The sequence below is a fragment of the Miniopterus natalensis genome, chromosome 17, assembly GCF_054644295.1.
Source record: "Miniopterus natalensis isolate mMinNat1 chromosome 17, mMinNat1.hap1, whole genome shotgun sequence".
NCBI lineage: Eukaryota > Metazoa > Chordata > Mammalia > Chiroptera > Miniopteridae > Miniopterus > Miniopterus natalensis.
The window spans coordinates 41786022-41798727 of record NC_142097.1 but is presented as its reverse complement, the minus strand read 5'-3'; the positions used below and the strand labels follow the sequence as shown (position 1 = coordinate 41798727).

General features: G+C 55.1%; 1 protein-coding gene across 1 annotated transcript; it reads right to left on the bottom strand.

Annotated features, from left to right (window-relative positions):
• Positions 1 to 4313: 4313 nt before the first annotated feature.
• Positions 4314 to 8251, bottom strand: RPL38 (ribosomal protein L38). The gene is made up of 5 exons (XM_016216670.2): positions 8209 to 8251; positions 7961 to 7996; positions 7732 to 7792; positions 4951 to 5073; positions 4314 to 4382 (listed from the first exon to the last, which is right to left on the bottom strand). The coding sequence occupies exons 2-5, from the start codon at positions 7961 to 7963 to the stop codon at positions 4357 to 4359; spliced, it is 213 nt and encodes a 70-aa protein (XP_016072156.1). The 5' UTR covers positions 7964 to 7996; positions 8209 to 8251; the 3' UTR covers positions 4314 to 4356.
• Positions 8252 to 12706: the final 4455 nt, after the last annotated feature.

Sequence of the window (12706 nt, the reverse complement as noted above, 5' to 3'; positions counted from 1 at the left end):
CCGCCCAGGTCCCCGGCCGGCCCCGGTCTTGGCCCCCGCCCCCGGGGCGCGCAGGGCTGCGGGGCAGCAAGCCCAAGAACCCATTTGTGGTCTGGGATCTGTCCTGGCCCCGTGGAAGAGAAGGGTGGGAGAAGTGAAAACAGTCCCGGAACGCTGCAAATCTGTCTTTAATAGTCTGTAAGTCCCCGGGCTTCTCAAATCACCGACCCAAGGAACCGGTGCAGCTAGCGGTCGTCGAACTAGAGAGGCGAGGCCGGCGTTCCTCGAGCTTGTAGAGGGTGGTACACTGACACATTTGGGCAGAAGAGAGCAACATTCAGTAGTTGTCGCCTGGGGAGCACTAGGGACTGAAAGCAGCGTGATTCTTCCCGGCAGGCGCAGCAGGGCGGGCCTCCTGGAGGAAGGGCCCCCGTCGCGCCCTCCCGAGGGGAGAGGAGCCAGGGAAGGAACGCGAGGCCATCAGCAGCACGTGTTTACTGAGCACCTACTGTGTGCCAGCACTGTGCAGTCCGTGAACAAAAGCAGAGGGAAACCCTTGCCCGGAGAGAATGGCACTTCAGCGGGCAGATGGCAACAGCTCACGCCCAAGGAGGCACAGGGCGAAGTTAGGGGATGTTTTGGAGAAGAGCAAAAGTAGGGCAAGGTCAGCCCACAGGAAGCGGAGGGGGAGCGCAGATCTGATAAAGTCTCGGAGGCGGAGGCGCTTCTCTCCAGTTCTTTGAGGGTCTGCAGAGGCCCCAGGCAGGAGAGGGGCGGGCTCTGCAGCTGAAAATAGCTGTGGTGTGACCAGAGGAAGCGGGCCAGCGGGGTGGGGGGTGGGGCTGGACAGGTCCAGAGCGGGGTAAAGGGCTGCCTGGGGTTGGGGAGAGGGGAGTGGAGTTTAGGGGTCCTGAAGGGATGAGGCTTGGGCCCTGGCAGCCAGTTTCAGGGGTGGTAGCGACAGGGGCAGACACTGGTGACACAGGAGACCCCGCAGAGACTCCCAGATTCCTGGTTCCAGGAACTAGGTGGATGCTGGAGTCTGAAAACACCTGCAAACACCTGTGGACAGCCCACAGCGGCCCCATGCTGTCAGACACCCAGGGCCAGGAGAGGAGTCCTGTCCTGTGTCACCGTCTCTCCTCCTGGTTGTCAGTCTAGGTCACAGTTCCCTGAGCTTGACTGGGCCGTCTCATCTGAGTTTGCCCAGAGCTGGGGCACTGAGGCGCAGAAGGCTGGAGGCCACTGATCTCTCTCATAGGGTCTCTTTCATTCGAGACATTTTGATGGAGCACCCTGTGTTCCAGGGGACACAGTGATGACTAAAACACATAGGCGCCTGTCTGCATGGGGTCTGGAGTCCAACAGGTGAGGGGCCTTTGATCCCACACAGGCCCCTGTTGGCTGTAGGAGGGGGATGGGCGGGTTGCAGGGGTGTTTCCTGGAGAATGACATGAGGTGAGGGCTGAAGGACAACCACCGGAAAGGGGGGAACTCAGGGAGGCTGCTGAGCAGAGGGGCAGTAACTGAGATCAGGGACTGTGGTGGAAAGGGGACTGAAGGGGGATCAAGCAAGTGCAAACCCGAGTCAGGGGAGTGACAAGAAGGAACGACTAAAAACTGCAGAGAGCAGATCAGCGGCGGGGGTGCAAGGGGCTTTCTGGGGCGATGGAAACACTCGATTGCAATGGTGGTTACACAGCTGTATCTGTCAAAATTCATGGAACTGTATACCAGTGAGGGTGAAAATCACTGTAAATCACACCCCAAAAAGCCTTACTTTATGAAAAATACCTTTATAAAAAAATAATAAATACCTTTATTTTTTAATATAAAGGTAGGCAAGAGCCAGATCACACACTGCCCCGTAGGCCCTGGTAAGGGTTTTGGTTTCTGAAGCGGCCACTGCTGGTTGCAGAGGAAAATGGACTTGGAGCAATTGTGTGGGGCCTCAGTGGGCACTGATAACAGGCATGACCATGCAGCCCCAGCCTGGGCTGTCCCTGGGAACTCCCTGACGGGCACAGCCTGGTGCCATGGACATCGGTCCCCTCTTCCCCCATGTCGACAGCACAGAAGGCGACAGCTGCTGGTCCTTGCCAGGCTTCCCACAGGACTGGTTAAGTTATGAGGACTTAGCTTCTCCCTGGGAACATTAGTCACAACTGGGAACTGTGGGTTTTCTTACAAAGGAAAGGAGGAAACGAGACCAGGGCCCCCAAGTGTGAGGGGCCTGCCTCCTGGTGAGGGGTAGGGTGTCATGCCCTCCGGATTGACCTTGAATGGGGGGCAGGGAAGCCTTTCCAGAGCTGGGACTAGGTGGGAGAGGGAGTGGGTGGGAGAGGGGGAAGGCCTGTGCACCCACTGGAAGCCATCAACTGCAAACGCTCGCTCGGGGCCATCAGTGCCGACACTTGGGCGCGGTGGAAAACCCGAACCTGCTGGGCTGGTCTGCACCCAGCTAGACAGCGTGTTCCAGCTGCTTCCCCAGAGGCCTGCTGACCTACGCAGGTGAGCCGCCAAGGCAGAGGCTGAACAGACCTCCCAGGGCCTCGTTAGGGAGGTGAAGTGAGAACAGCACCCTTGCCCTTTTCGAACTGGCCACTGTGACCAGAATGAGCTCACCCAAGCTGAGTGGACTTCAAACAGGCAGGGGTTGGCCCTGGTCACCGGAGAGCTTAAAACACACGTGTGCCTCAGACCAGCTTAATCATAATCTCTGGAACCATGGCAAATTTTAAAACAGTGCCTCAAATGGCCTGGCCGGGTGTGGCTCAGAAGTTGAGTGTCAACCTAGGATCCAGGAGGTTGAAGTTCCATTCCCGGTGGGGGGGGCACATGCCAGGGTTGCGGGCTCAATCCCCGGTTGGGGGTGTGCAGGAGGCAGCGGATCACTCTCTCATCATTGATGTTCCTCTCTCCCTGAAATCAATAGATACACTGGGGGGAAAATAAAGTGCCCCAAATGACTCCAGGGCTGAGAATCTTGGCATGAAAGGATGCTTTCTGTAGACATGGAGAGTGTCTCCTAGGAGCTGGGGCTTGTCTCTAGACAACGTGTGGGACAAAGGAAGCCCAAGTGGTACACCCACACCCTCCCTCCTGGAAACCGAATGCTGAAAGAATGGGGAGGGCTGAAGCCACAGAAGGTGCCCCATCCGGGGCTGTCACTGAACACCCAGAGGAAACAAAACCCACCTCCCTCAGGACCCAATTCAAAAACTACTTTGCACCCTAAAGCTCTTACAGAAAAATCTACGGAGGTCTCAGGCACTTAGCTACTTGGGAGTGGACTTCAGCCTGTAAACTGTGTGGTGAGGGTCCGGGGAACTGCTCATTTGTTTGAGCATGTCTCCACCTTGTGGTCAACCCTGACATAACCCCCATATCCATCTCCCAGATTTGCTAAGTGCCAAGAGCACTTCTAGTGTTACCTCATTTGTCCCTTCATTAAACCACTGAAATAGGCATTAACGGCTATTTTGCCATAACAATTTGAAAGGTGAGGCAGTGTTGGAAAAGGCAGTCTGGCAACCACCACGGAGCACATAACCGGCCTTGGGCCTGGGACACTTTCCGGCCAAGAGCCCAGGACCCCACAACCTGTGCTGGCCTTGTCACCGGTAAGAGTAGCTTTGTTCTAGGCTCAATGAGTGTTTCCTCGTCAGGGTGCTCAGAGGTGAGGTAGTGTGTCAAGATCATGCAGGCTGGCATGTGGTATAACCAGGATTTAATCCCCAAGGAATCAAGCCTGGCTGAGACCTGAACTGCCCCTCATACTGGGATTTGGGCCCTTACGCCCGTGTTCAAGTACTGCGCTCCATCCACACCCCCGCCACCCCAGTGAACTCAATCTCCACCCCACTGCCTGGAACCCCAGTGCCTCCTTTAAAACCTCAGCTGGATTCTGTAGACAGGTCTTTTTTTCCAGGATGTTCCCGCCCTTGGAATGCTCGGCCCACTTTGCCAGGGTAACAAGCACTCACTTGTTCTCGGCTTTAAAGGTCCCCTCTGAGGCCGGCTCCAAGTTGTTTCACCTGCATTCATCTCTCTTGCACTGCCTGAGCTCCTGTATCAGAAGCAACACTCAGGGACAGTCTCAGTATAAAACTCCCCTCCCGCCTTGGTGTGGCAGACATGAAGCAGCTGGCTCTTCTGAGGACTGCCATCTACTTATTTTCAAACTTACGCTAAACAAGAATGGCTTTGTCCACTGGGACCACAGCCCAAGATTAGGGATGCGAGGAGGCTGCCACCAGGACCTCCACCCCACCCCACCCCACCCGAGGCCAGCACCCCAGAACAGTTCCTTCCCATCTTCAAAGACAAGACACTTTAAGAATTTTTAACACTTTAATACACGTCGGCGAGTCGGGTTCATTTCAGCTCCTTCACCGCCAAACCTAGAGCGAAAGAGGCAGAAGCCAGTCAGTTACAGAAGACACAGTGCAAATTACTGCTGCTTGTTTGGATTTTATACTTAAGCTGAAGGAGGCTCACAAAGCTCAGAAATTAAGCCCACCAGGGAGGCTTGCTTAAAATATTTAGTGTTTGATTAAAAACAAAACCTGTCAGCTCTATAAATGGGTCCCAGGGAGTTCTCGCAAAGCCACGCAGTACTGGTTAACTTTTCACTGTGGGGAGGCGGCCTCTGGAGCCGCTCTGCACTCTGTGGGCGGCTTCCTCCATAGTGCGGTCCTTCTCCTGGCAGGATGGACCCTGTTTGGCTCATGCTCACCGCCCACTGTATTCAATGTTTCCAGCCTGCGAAACAGGGACCATCCAAACCAGTACCTGCCTGGTGAATGTGAACTGAGCTAGGCACCAAGTGAGCGAGCTGTTACTGTTCTTCATCAGGGAAGCATGAAAGGCAGTGACACATTTGCCGCTGGCCTCTCCTCCATTTGGGCAGAATTCAAGAAATGGGATGGCGAGGTGACATGCACACCTCCCATGTGCCGGGTCCCTCACCTGGGGGCAGGGACTGCTTCAGCTTCTCGGCCTTCTCTTTGTCTGTGATGACCAAGGTATAGAGGTACCTGCTGCACCGCACTTTGAACTTCACGTTGTCCTTGTTCTTCTTGATCTTGACAGCTACCAAGGGGACCAATCAATCAGTAATTGCATCACCAGCCCGCCTACTTTACACATATGCGGAGAGTGGCACTTATGACCCCACCCACGGACAGCTGTGCCTATCCCCATCCTGTCCCTCTGCTGAGCATCAGAAATCTGCCTTTCCCATATACTAATACCCAAGAGCCTGAGGCCTACCCTTACTGGCTTTTTTATGCAGCTGGTGCACTGAATACATCCTAGAATGTTCTGTCCCCATCTGATTTTCTGAAGGGATGGAAGCCGGTTTATAAGGTAAGATGGGATATCTGTTGGGATCAGAACTCGCCACCACTCTACTTCTGGAAACCTGTTCTCTGCAGATGATACACATGCTGCGGCGATGGGAAAGCATGGTGAGTGTGTGTTTATGAGTTTCCTAAAGTTGACACGGAGCCACTTCTGGGCTCTTCGCTGCCACCAAATTCTCTCTCAGGACCACTGCTCAATAAAGAGCCCCAAGTGTAGCTCAAATCCCACAGCGCAGGGTTTAAAATTTCCAAGAGTCTGGTTACGGACAAGTGTCAATGTGTTTCCACGTGGCTGCAGCTCCTCCAGCTGCTGGAAGACAACTGCTTCCCTGAGGGCCAGACTTTTCAGGGACTGTCAAACCCCGAATTCCAACTTCTTTCAAAACAGCTCAGACACTTGCAGGAACCCCGTACTATGAAAGCCAATCAGAAGTCAGATGGTAAGGATCAAATAAGGGCTCCAGTGTCTGAGCCCACATACCTGACCAGACACACTCAGTGCATCACAGCAGCAGCACAAGGTTAACTTGTACCCACAACCCCATTTCTGCCAACAGCTGCTAAAGGGACAGGAAGCTGAAGAATGGGGGCTCTGGCCTGCACATGGCAGTGGCTGCCTCGGTTCATAACCTGGATATTCATTCAAACCACCCTATTTTGCTACCTTGACATTCCTCTTAAAGCTAAGTATGCACCCGGCTGGCATGACTCAGAGGTTGAGCATTGACCTAGGATCCAGGAGATCGAGGTTTGATTCCTGGTTGAGGGCACATGCCCAGGTTGTGGGCTCCATCACCAGTAGGGGTGTGCAGGAGGCAGCCCTACTCTCTCATCATTGATGTTTCAACTCTCCCCCACCCCCGAAATCAATAAAGACATATTTAAAAAAACAAAACAAAAAACTAAGTATGCTGCACTGTCCCTAGCAGCTCCTGTACACCTACAAACACTTGTAAGGTATGCGGGTCTCGACGTTTACTCTACATCACCATGATGCATTCCACTTATGGTTGGACAGAATGGGAAGTTACTGTTTAATGGTACAGTTTCAGTTTGCAAGATCAAATTTTGAAGATGCAATGGGAATGTACCTCATACCAGTAGAATGTACACTTAAAACGGTAAGTTTATGTTACGTACACTTTAGAATTAAAAATATTAACACTTATGGAACACCCTATTATGTCCAGGGTACAACCTCTATCTTCATAGGACAATCTAAAATCAGGCTCCCAAACAGAATTAAAACGCAAATGAATCAAATGGATTTAGTGCCATTTCTTCAGTGCACTAAAGGCCTCTAAGGATCGTCTGATGTGACTGCACCAATCCCATGAGACACATACTACTGTCACCCCTCAACACAAGGAAACGGTGTCACGTTTAACTTGTTGGCAGCTACCTACTGATAGAGCTGGGATTTGAACCAGGCAGTGACCTCAAATTCCCTGATCTGAACTAAAAATGACATGAAGACCATCTCCTCTTTATTGCATGACAGATACCAACACAACCACACTGGCACCTGCGGTCCCCACAGTCATCGGGCCTGTATATTCCCAACAGCTGCCGCTTGTCCCCACAGGTGGTCACCATTTTACAGAAGTTACCAGAGGATCAAAGGCAGCAGCCTGTTTCAGGACCCAGGGGCACAGATAGGACCCTCCCTGTCCCCCGTGAAGCCAGAGAGGCTCCCTCCACATCCTTTCATCCCACCCCGACACGGAGCCTCAGAGAGGGGCGGGGTCTCAGCCCAACACTGCCCCACTCCCACAGTGACCCCACTTTCTCTCTGTGACAGCTCAGTGGGAAAGGAAGCTCTGAGGGAGCAGGAAAAAGATGCCTCTGGGTTAACACAACGCACGAACCCAAGATCTACCTTGTACTAAGCACAAGCCCCCAACCCTCCTCCAGCTACAATAAAAAAGAAACAGCAGGACAGCCTCGGGCGTCTGGCGTAAAAACGAGCACCCCCGGGCACCAGGCGCCGGCGCACCCCAATCCAAAGCTTGCCGTTTCGGGTTCCTGGTGCGTCGATTTCTTTCTCCTTTATTTACAGCCCCGGAAACCACTGCAGGTCCAGGTGAAGCTACTTAGTGAACGATGCTCACCGAGAGCAGGGTCTGTCCTCAGCGCACAACCCAACCTGTAGCACTAACTCCGGGTTTACGGGACCCGCGTCTCCAGATCTCCACGCAGAAAGGCAGCAACCAAACCCACAAGGGGACAAAAATGAGCTCAAGGGAACCAAAATGAACAATAAACGGCCTCCCTCCAGCCTGACACCTGGGGCAGGCGCTCCTGAAGCAGCGCCAGGGTGGGGACCGCTCCACGCAAACGCGACCGCCACCAGCTCCTCACCCCGCGCCCCAGAGCGGCCACTTACATTTGGCGTCCTTCCGCCGCGCGGTGAGCAGGAAGTCTTTGATTTCCTCAATTTTGCGAGGCTGCAATACAAAGAAAACGGGGAGTGAGCTGCCTGTCAGACATCTTCCGGCGCCGGTCAAATCCACCGGCCCCTCTCGGGTCTACAGAGACCCTCGCGACGGCGCCCCCACCCCCGCCCCGGGGCCCCGCGCCTCCCGGGGCAGGCCCCAGGCAGGGCCCGTACTCACCATGGCTGCGAGGCGCGGGGAGCGTGCGGCGGGCACCTGCGGGGAGGACAGACCTAGAGTGAACAGGGCGCGGGAACCCACAGCGACCCCCGCTTTCCCTCCCCGACCCCCCGAAATGCCGGCCTCATTGCAGTCCATCCTCCTTCCTCGCACCCTCGACTCAGGCTGGGGGCCCGCAAATTTCACCCGGCCGTGGATTACCTCAGATTCTCCCCCTATTCCCCGGGTACCGCGAAACAGGCACTTACAGCAAGCGGCTGGAAACGAAGAGGACGAAAGAGAACGACGCTTCCGTTTCCGGGCAGTTAAACCCTCCCCCCGGAGAAAACCGGAGACGGTGTCTGCACAGGGTCAAGAATCATGTAGGCGTTTGTCCTTCCCACTTCTGCCCCCTTGCGGCCGAGATGAACAGTGCAGCTCCACGAAGGTAATGGGCCGCCTCCCTCCTCCACTCGGTTCCCGTTTCCACCCCTAACCCTTTGGCTTTGCTAGATTTTATTTTAGATGCAGCTTGAAGACCTAACACTTATATCCACTACTACCACTCGACCTGTGCATTGGGCGTCTACGCAGAGATTTTTCTCATTTAAATGAAGGGACCTTCTCATGGATATTTTAGAACCTCTTTCTGGGGGTTCCTTGCGTTTCCTTCTGGTCTCCTTTTCCACAGACATCTAATCTGTCACGAGCGAGCAGGGCCCTCTTTTCCATCTAAGGGAGCTTTGCCACGTGCCACTTCCAATTCTTGTAAGAACTGGTGCACAATAAAAGTAAGCAAATGCTTCCAAAAGCAACATTTTAGCCCATACCCACAGGCCCCATGAGCTTGTCGGAGCTGGAGAGGAGAAGCCAGGACTTAAACCCACGAGGCCCAGATGCACCCGAGCCCAGGGTGCTGAGTACTTGACCGTGGGCTGGCAGCTTGGGGAGGGCAGCGCTCCTTCCCTTTGCCCTTTGGCTCCTGCCTGCCTCCAGCCCACGCCGATCTTATTTTCTTGGCGCATAATTGCTCTCAACTCTTACATACCGTCTCTTCAGGAGGGCTCCGGGAAAGCCGTGGTTATCGATTTTATTTTCATCCTCTGCTTTTATTTTATTTTTAACCTCTCTACAAATGTCTGCATTTTATTATATTTGTTTCTCACAAATTTAATAACAGCACAACAGAATGTAATCGCCTTGTGCGTTTATTACACTTAAAGAGAGAGTACTTGACCGTGAACTTGACCCACCCATCTCCCTCCATTAGCAAGCCTGGGCTGAGCCTCTTCCCGGGGGGGCCCTGGGGTGCAGGGAAGGAAAAACCAACAGGGAGATCCCAGAACTCCTCCAATTGTACTGGGGAGCCTTTTGAAAGAAGCCACACTATGTTTCTGTAGCTACGGACGCATCTGGGTGTTAATAGTGGGAAAAGTTCCTTGGCAGGGGCTACATTTTAGATTGTCTGAAGGTTGGGGTCCAGTCTGAAAATGATGGGTGCCTCAGTCCTGAGCTGAGGCATTCCCAAACCCTCCGCCCGGCTGTGCCAGCCCTCCTCCATCTCGGGCTGATGCAATCGCCCTTTGAGCCTAATCTACTGGCCTCGTAAGGGGCGCGGTGCTTCCTGACTCCAGGTCTGAGTGGTGCTGTCCCTCTGATACCAGGTCCTGCTCACCTGCCAGGGCTCAGCTCCCACCTCCCCTTCAGGCATGACCCTCCCCTCCGACTCCTGCAGAGCTGCTCTCACGCACCTCTCGACAGACTGAGCAGTGTTAAATGTCATACATTTGTATTGACTTTTCTTTGGAGGTGAGAATGGGCTTCCACCTTTCAAATTCTTGAAATGCAACATATATATATATATGTACACACACACACACACACACACAGTAGGTGCTCAATGCTGACACCATAGGATTCTCAAGCTGGATGCAGTGTCTGTGCTCACTCTCTAAAGGGCGGATTGGTTGATGAAGGGATGGAGGAATGAGTGAGTGACGGGGTGGAGAGATGGGGGGGGGAGGGAGGAAGGGATGGAGGGAGGAAGGGAGGAAGGGAGGGTTAAATTGGACAAAGTCATGCCCGCACATAGTAGGTCCACAGAAATATTTGTTGAGTGAATGCCTGGTGCCTTTTCCCACTGCAGGCCCTACAGGAGGGGACAGGGACAGCAGGAGGGGCTGCGCCTCCTTTTGGCAGAGACTCCAGGGAGACAGGTGTTCACCCCCTCGCGTCCTACAATAAGGAACACAGACGTGGAGCAACGAAGCACAGAGGCAAATTTGTTCAAGTGCCAAAGGCTTTCTCCGGGGGGATGGATTGCACAATAAACGGTGGCTACCGAGAAGAGAAGGGAGGAGCCTGCAGGGGACACGGCCTCCTCCCCTTTTCAGGGGAAGGTGAGCTCCGAAGGTCGAAGGTCACAGTGTGGCCGTGAAGGCTGGTGACCGAGGGGCCCTGGCCTCTGTGAGCGGAGCCGGGCGCTGCATTTGCCAGAAGGGTCCCCGTGGCGCTGATACACCACAACGCGGAAAACAAAGGGGCGCAGGGCGCACCCTGCAGGGCGTGAAGCCCGGGTGCGAGAGCAGCGCAGGGCACCGTCCAGTTCGCCAGCTGCAGGCCACTGGGCTGTGACGTGCGGGGCAGGGTTGGGATGGCCGAGACTGGTGGCCGCGGAAATCACTGCTGCCATTGTCCGAGGGCCCGGGGGAGGGTCCCAGCAGGGGGTCGGAGGGCTGGAGCTGCACGGGGCATGTGGGGAGCCGTGGGAAGCACCCCCCCCTCACGCACCCTGGGTGTGCTGTCCCAAAGCGGCCACGGGGCGGCGCCGAGGCCGGGCCTGCAAATGGCCAGCGAGCGGCCCCTTTCTGCCTGGAATTCTAAAAGCTCAGGCTGTGGCTGCCTATATAAATTAGAAGTAATATTTGTATAGCATTTCATACCTGACGGGGTGCTTTCATATCTACCATCTCATTTAATCTCCAAGAGTCCCCCGAGGGGCCCATGCATTTGGCTACCGGCAGGGCTGGCCTTTAATCATCTCGGAAGGGAGCTGTTTATTAAATCTTGAAGGTTTTCAGCAGGGGGAGAGTCTGGAGTCCTCCTTGCCGAGCTGGGCTACTGGGAAGGGAAAGGCTGGGGAGGAAGGGAATAAGGCAGAGTGTGGGCACTGGGGCTGGCGTTTTCGGGGGGGATCCCAAGACGGTGAGACTAAAGGAAGGTGGGTTACCCCCTCCTGCAGCCCCCACAGAGCGGGAGAACCTCAGGTGCCCCTGAGGGGTTAGGGCTAGGCTGGCAGGGTGGAGCCCCTTTTTCCAGCAGGAGACTTTGGTAGGGGAAGGGGGAGAAAGTAGGGGAGGGGAGGAGTGGGGGGAAATGTGCAGTGGCTCCCTTGGCCCCCATTAAGGGGTCTGTAAGACAGCAAATGCCCACCTGCCCAGACAGCTCATTGGCTGATTAAACGGATTCACCCATTTTCAGAGAGCTCCTCTGTTGGCCAGGCGCTGTGCCAGGTGTGGCCCTTGTCACAGCCACGTCCTTTCCCACACCTTTGCGTTGCTCTGGCTTCGCACCAGCCCCTGGGCAGGTAGGTGGTGAAGACGCAGGGTGAAGATTCTGTCTGCGTCTCTGTCTCCCTCTCAGGAACCCCCCGGCCAGTGGGGGAGGCAGTGGTAACGCAGGGCCATGTGCACAGCAAGTGCTTCCCACTGTGGGACCAGATGGGCGCCCTATTCAGGCTGGGGATGAGTGGGCCCAGGGAAATCCCCCAGGAGCAAGTAACAGTGATGCTGGCCCACAAGAGGGAGAACCCACCCAGCACACACAGAGCAGCCTGCCTGACTGTGCAAACACCACAGCGTATCTGTTCCAGGGGGCCCAGAATAAAGAAGCAACCAGACTGGGTGGCATCAATCTGGGAGGTCTTCCTGGAGGAGGCATTGTGGCAGGATGGGAAGAAGACTATTCCTGGAGACAGCCCGTCTTGGGGTCAAATCCTGCGCCTGGCTGGGGGACCTTGATAGAGCCTCCGGCACCTCCGATCCTCAGTCTCTGCTGAGGAGAGGTGCTAATATCTCCTTCCCAACCTTCTGTGCCAACCGTGGGCAGCTGCACAACCATCTGCGGCTGCGCGGCCTTTGAGAAACCAGGAGACACGAGGCACAGAAAGTGCTTAGCCCAGCAGCTCGCTCTGTGACTGCTGATTGAACGTGAGTCCAAGGCTGAAGGTGCCAGTGGGTCTGGGGAGTTTCCACCTGGAGAAGAGAAGGTAGGCTGGAGTCGTCAGCAAGTTCCCCAGAGCTTGGGGACACAGGCAGAGGGGACCCCTCAGAAAGCCTGCCTGGTCTTCTCCCGGGCAGGGCAAGATGACACCTCCTCGACCCCCTGCTTCCCTCCATGGCCCCTTTCATCCCATCAGCCGCTGCCAGGGTGCCGACGCTGCTCCTGATGAGATGGGTCCCCCTCCCTTGCCCCTTGCAGTGAGGAGAACCGCACAGGGCGGGCAGCGAGAATAGCAGCCCTCCTGTGTCAGGGACAACACCCCTCCTCTCTGTCAACGGTGTGCCAGGGTGAGAGGACGTTCGAGAAAGGAAAAGGGCACAGTCCCTCAAAGTAAGGGACAGGGGCCAGCCTATCAGCTTGTACATATCTTGCATTATGCGGCGGGAGAGAGGAAATCAATAGAGCTGTCAGCGGCCTAATGCATTCAGGGCCTCAGACGCCCTGTCTCAGGATGCTCCAGACGGATGCTTCAAATTAAAAAACAGG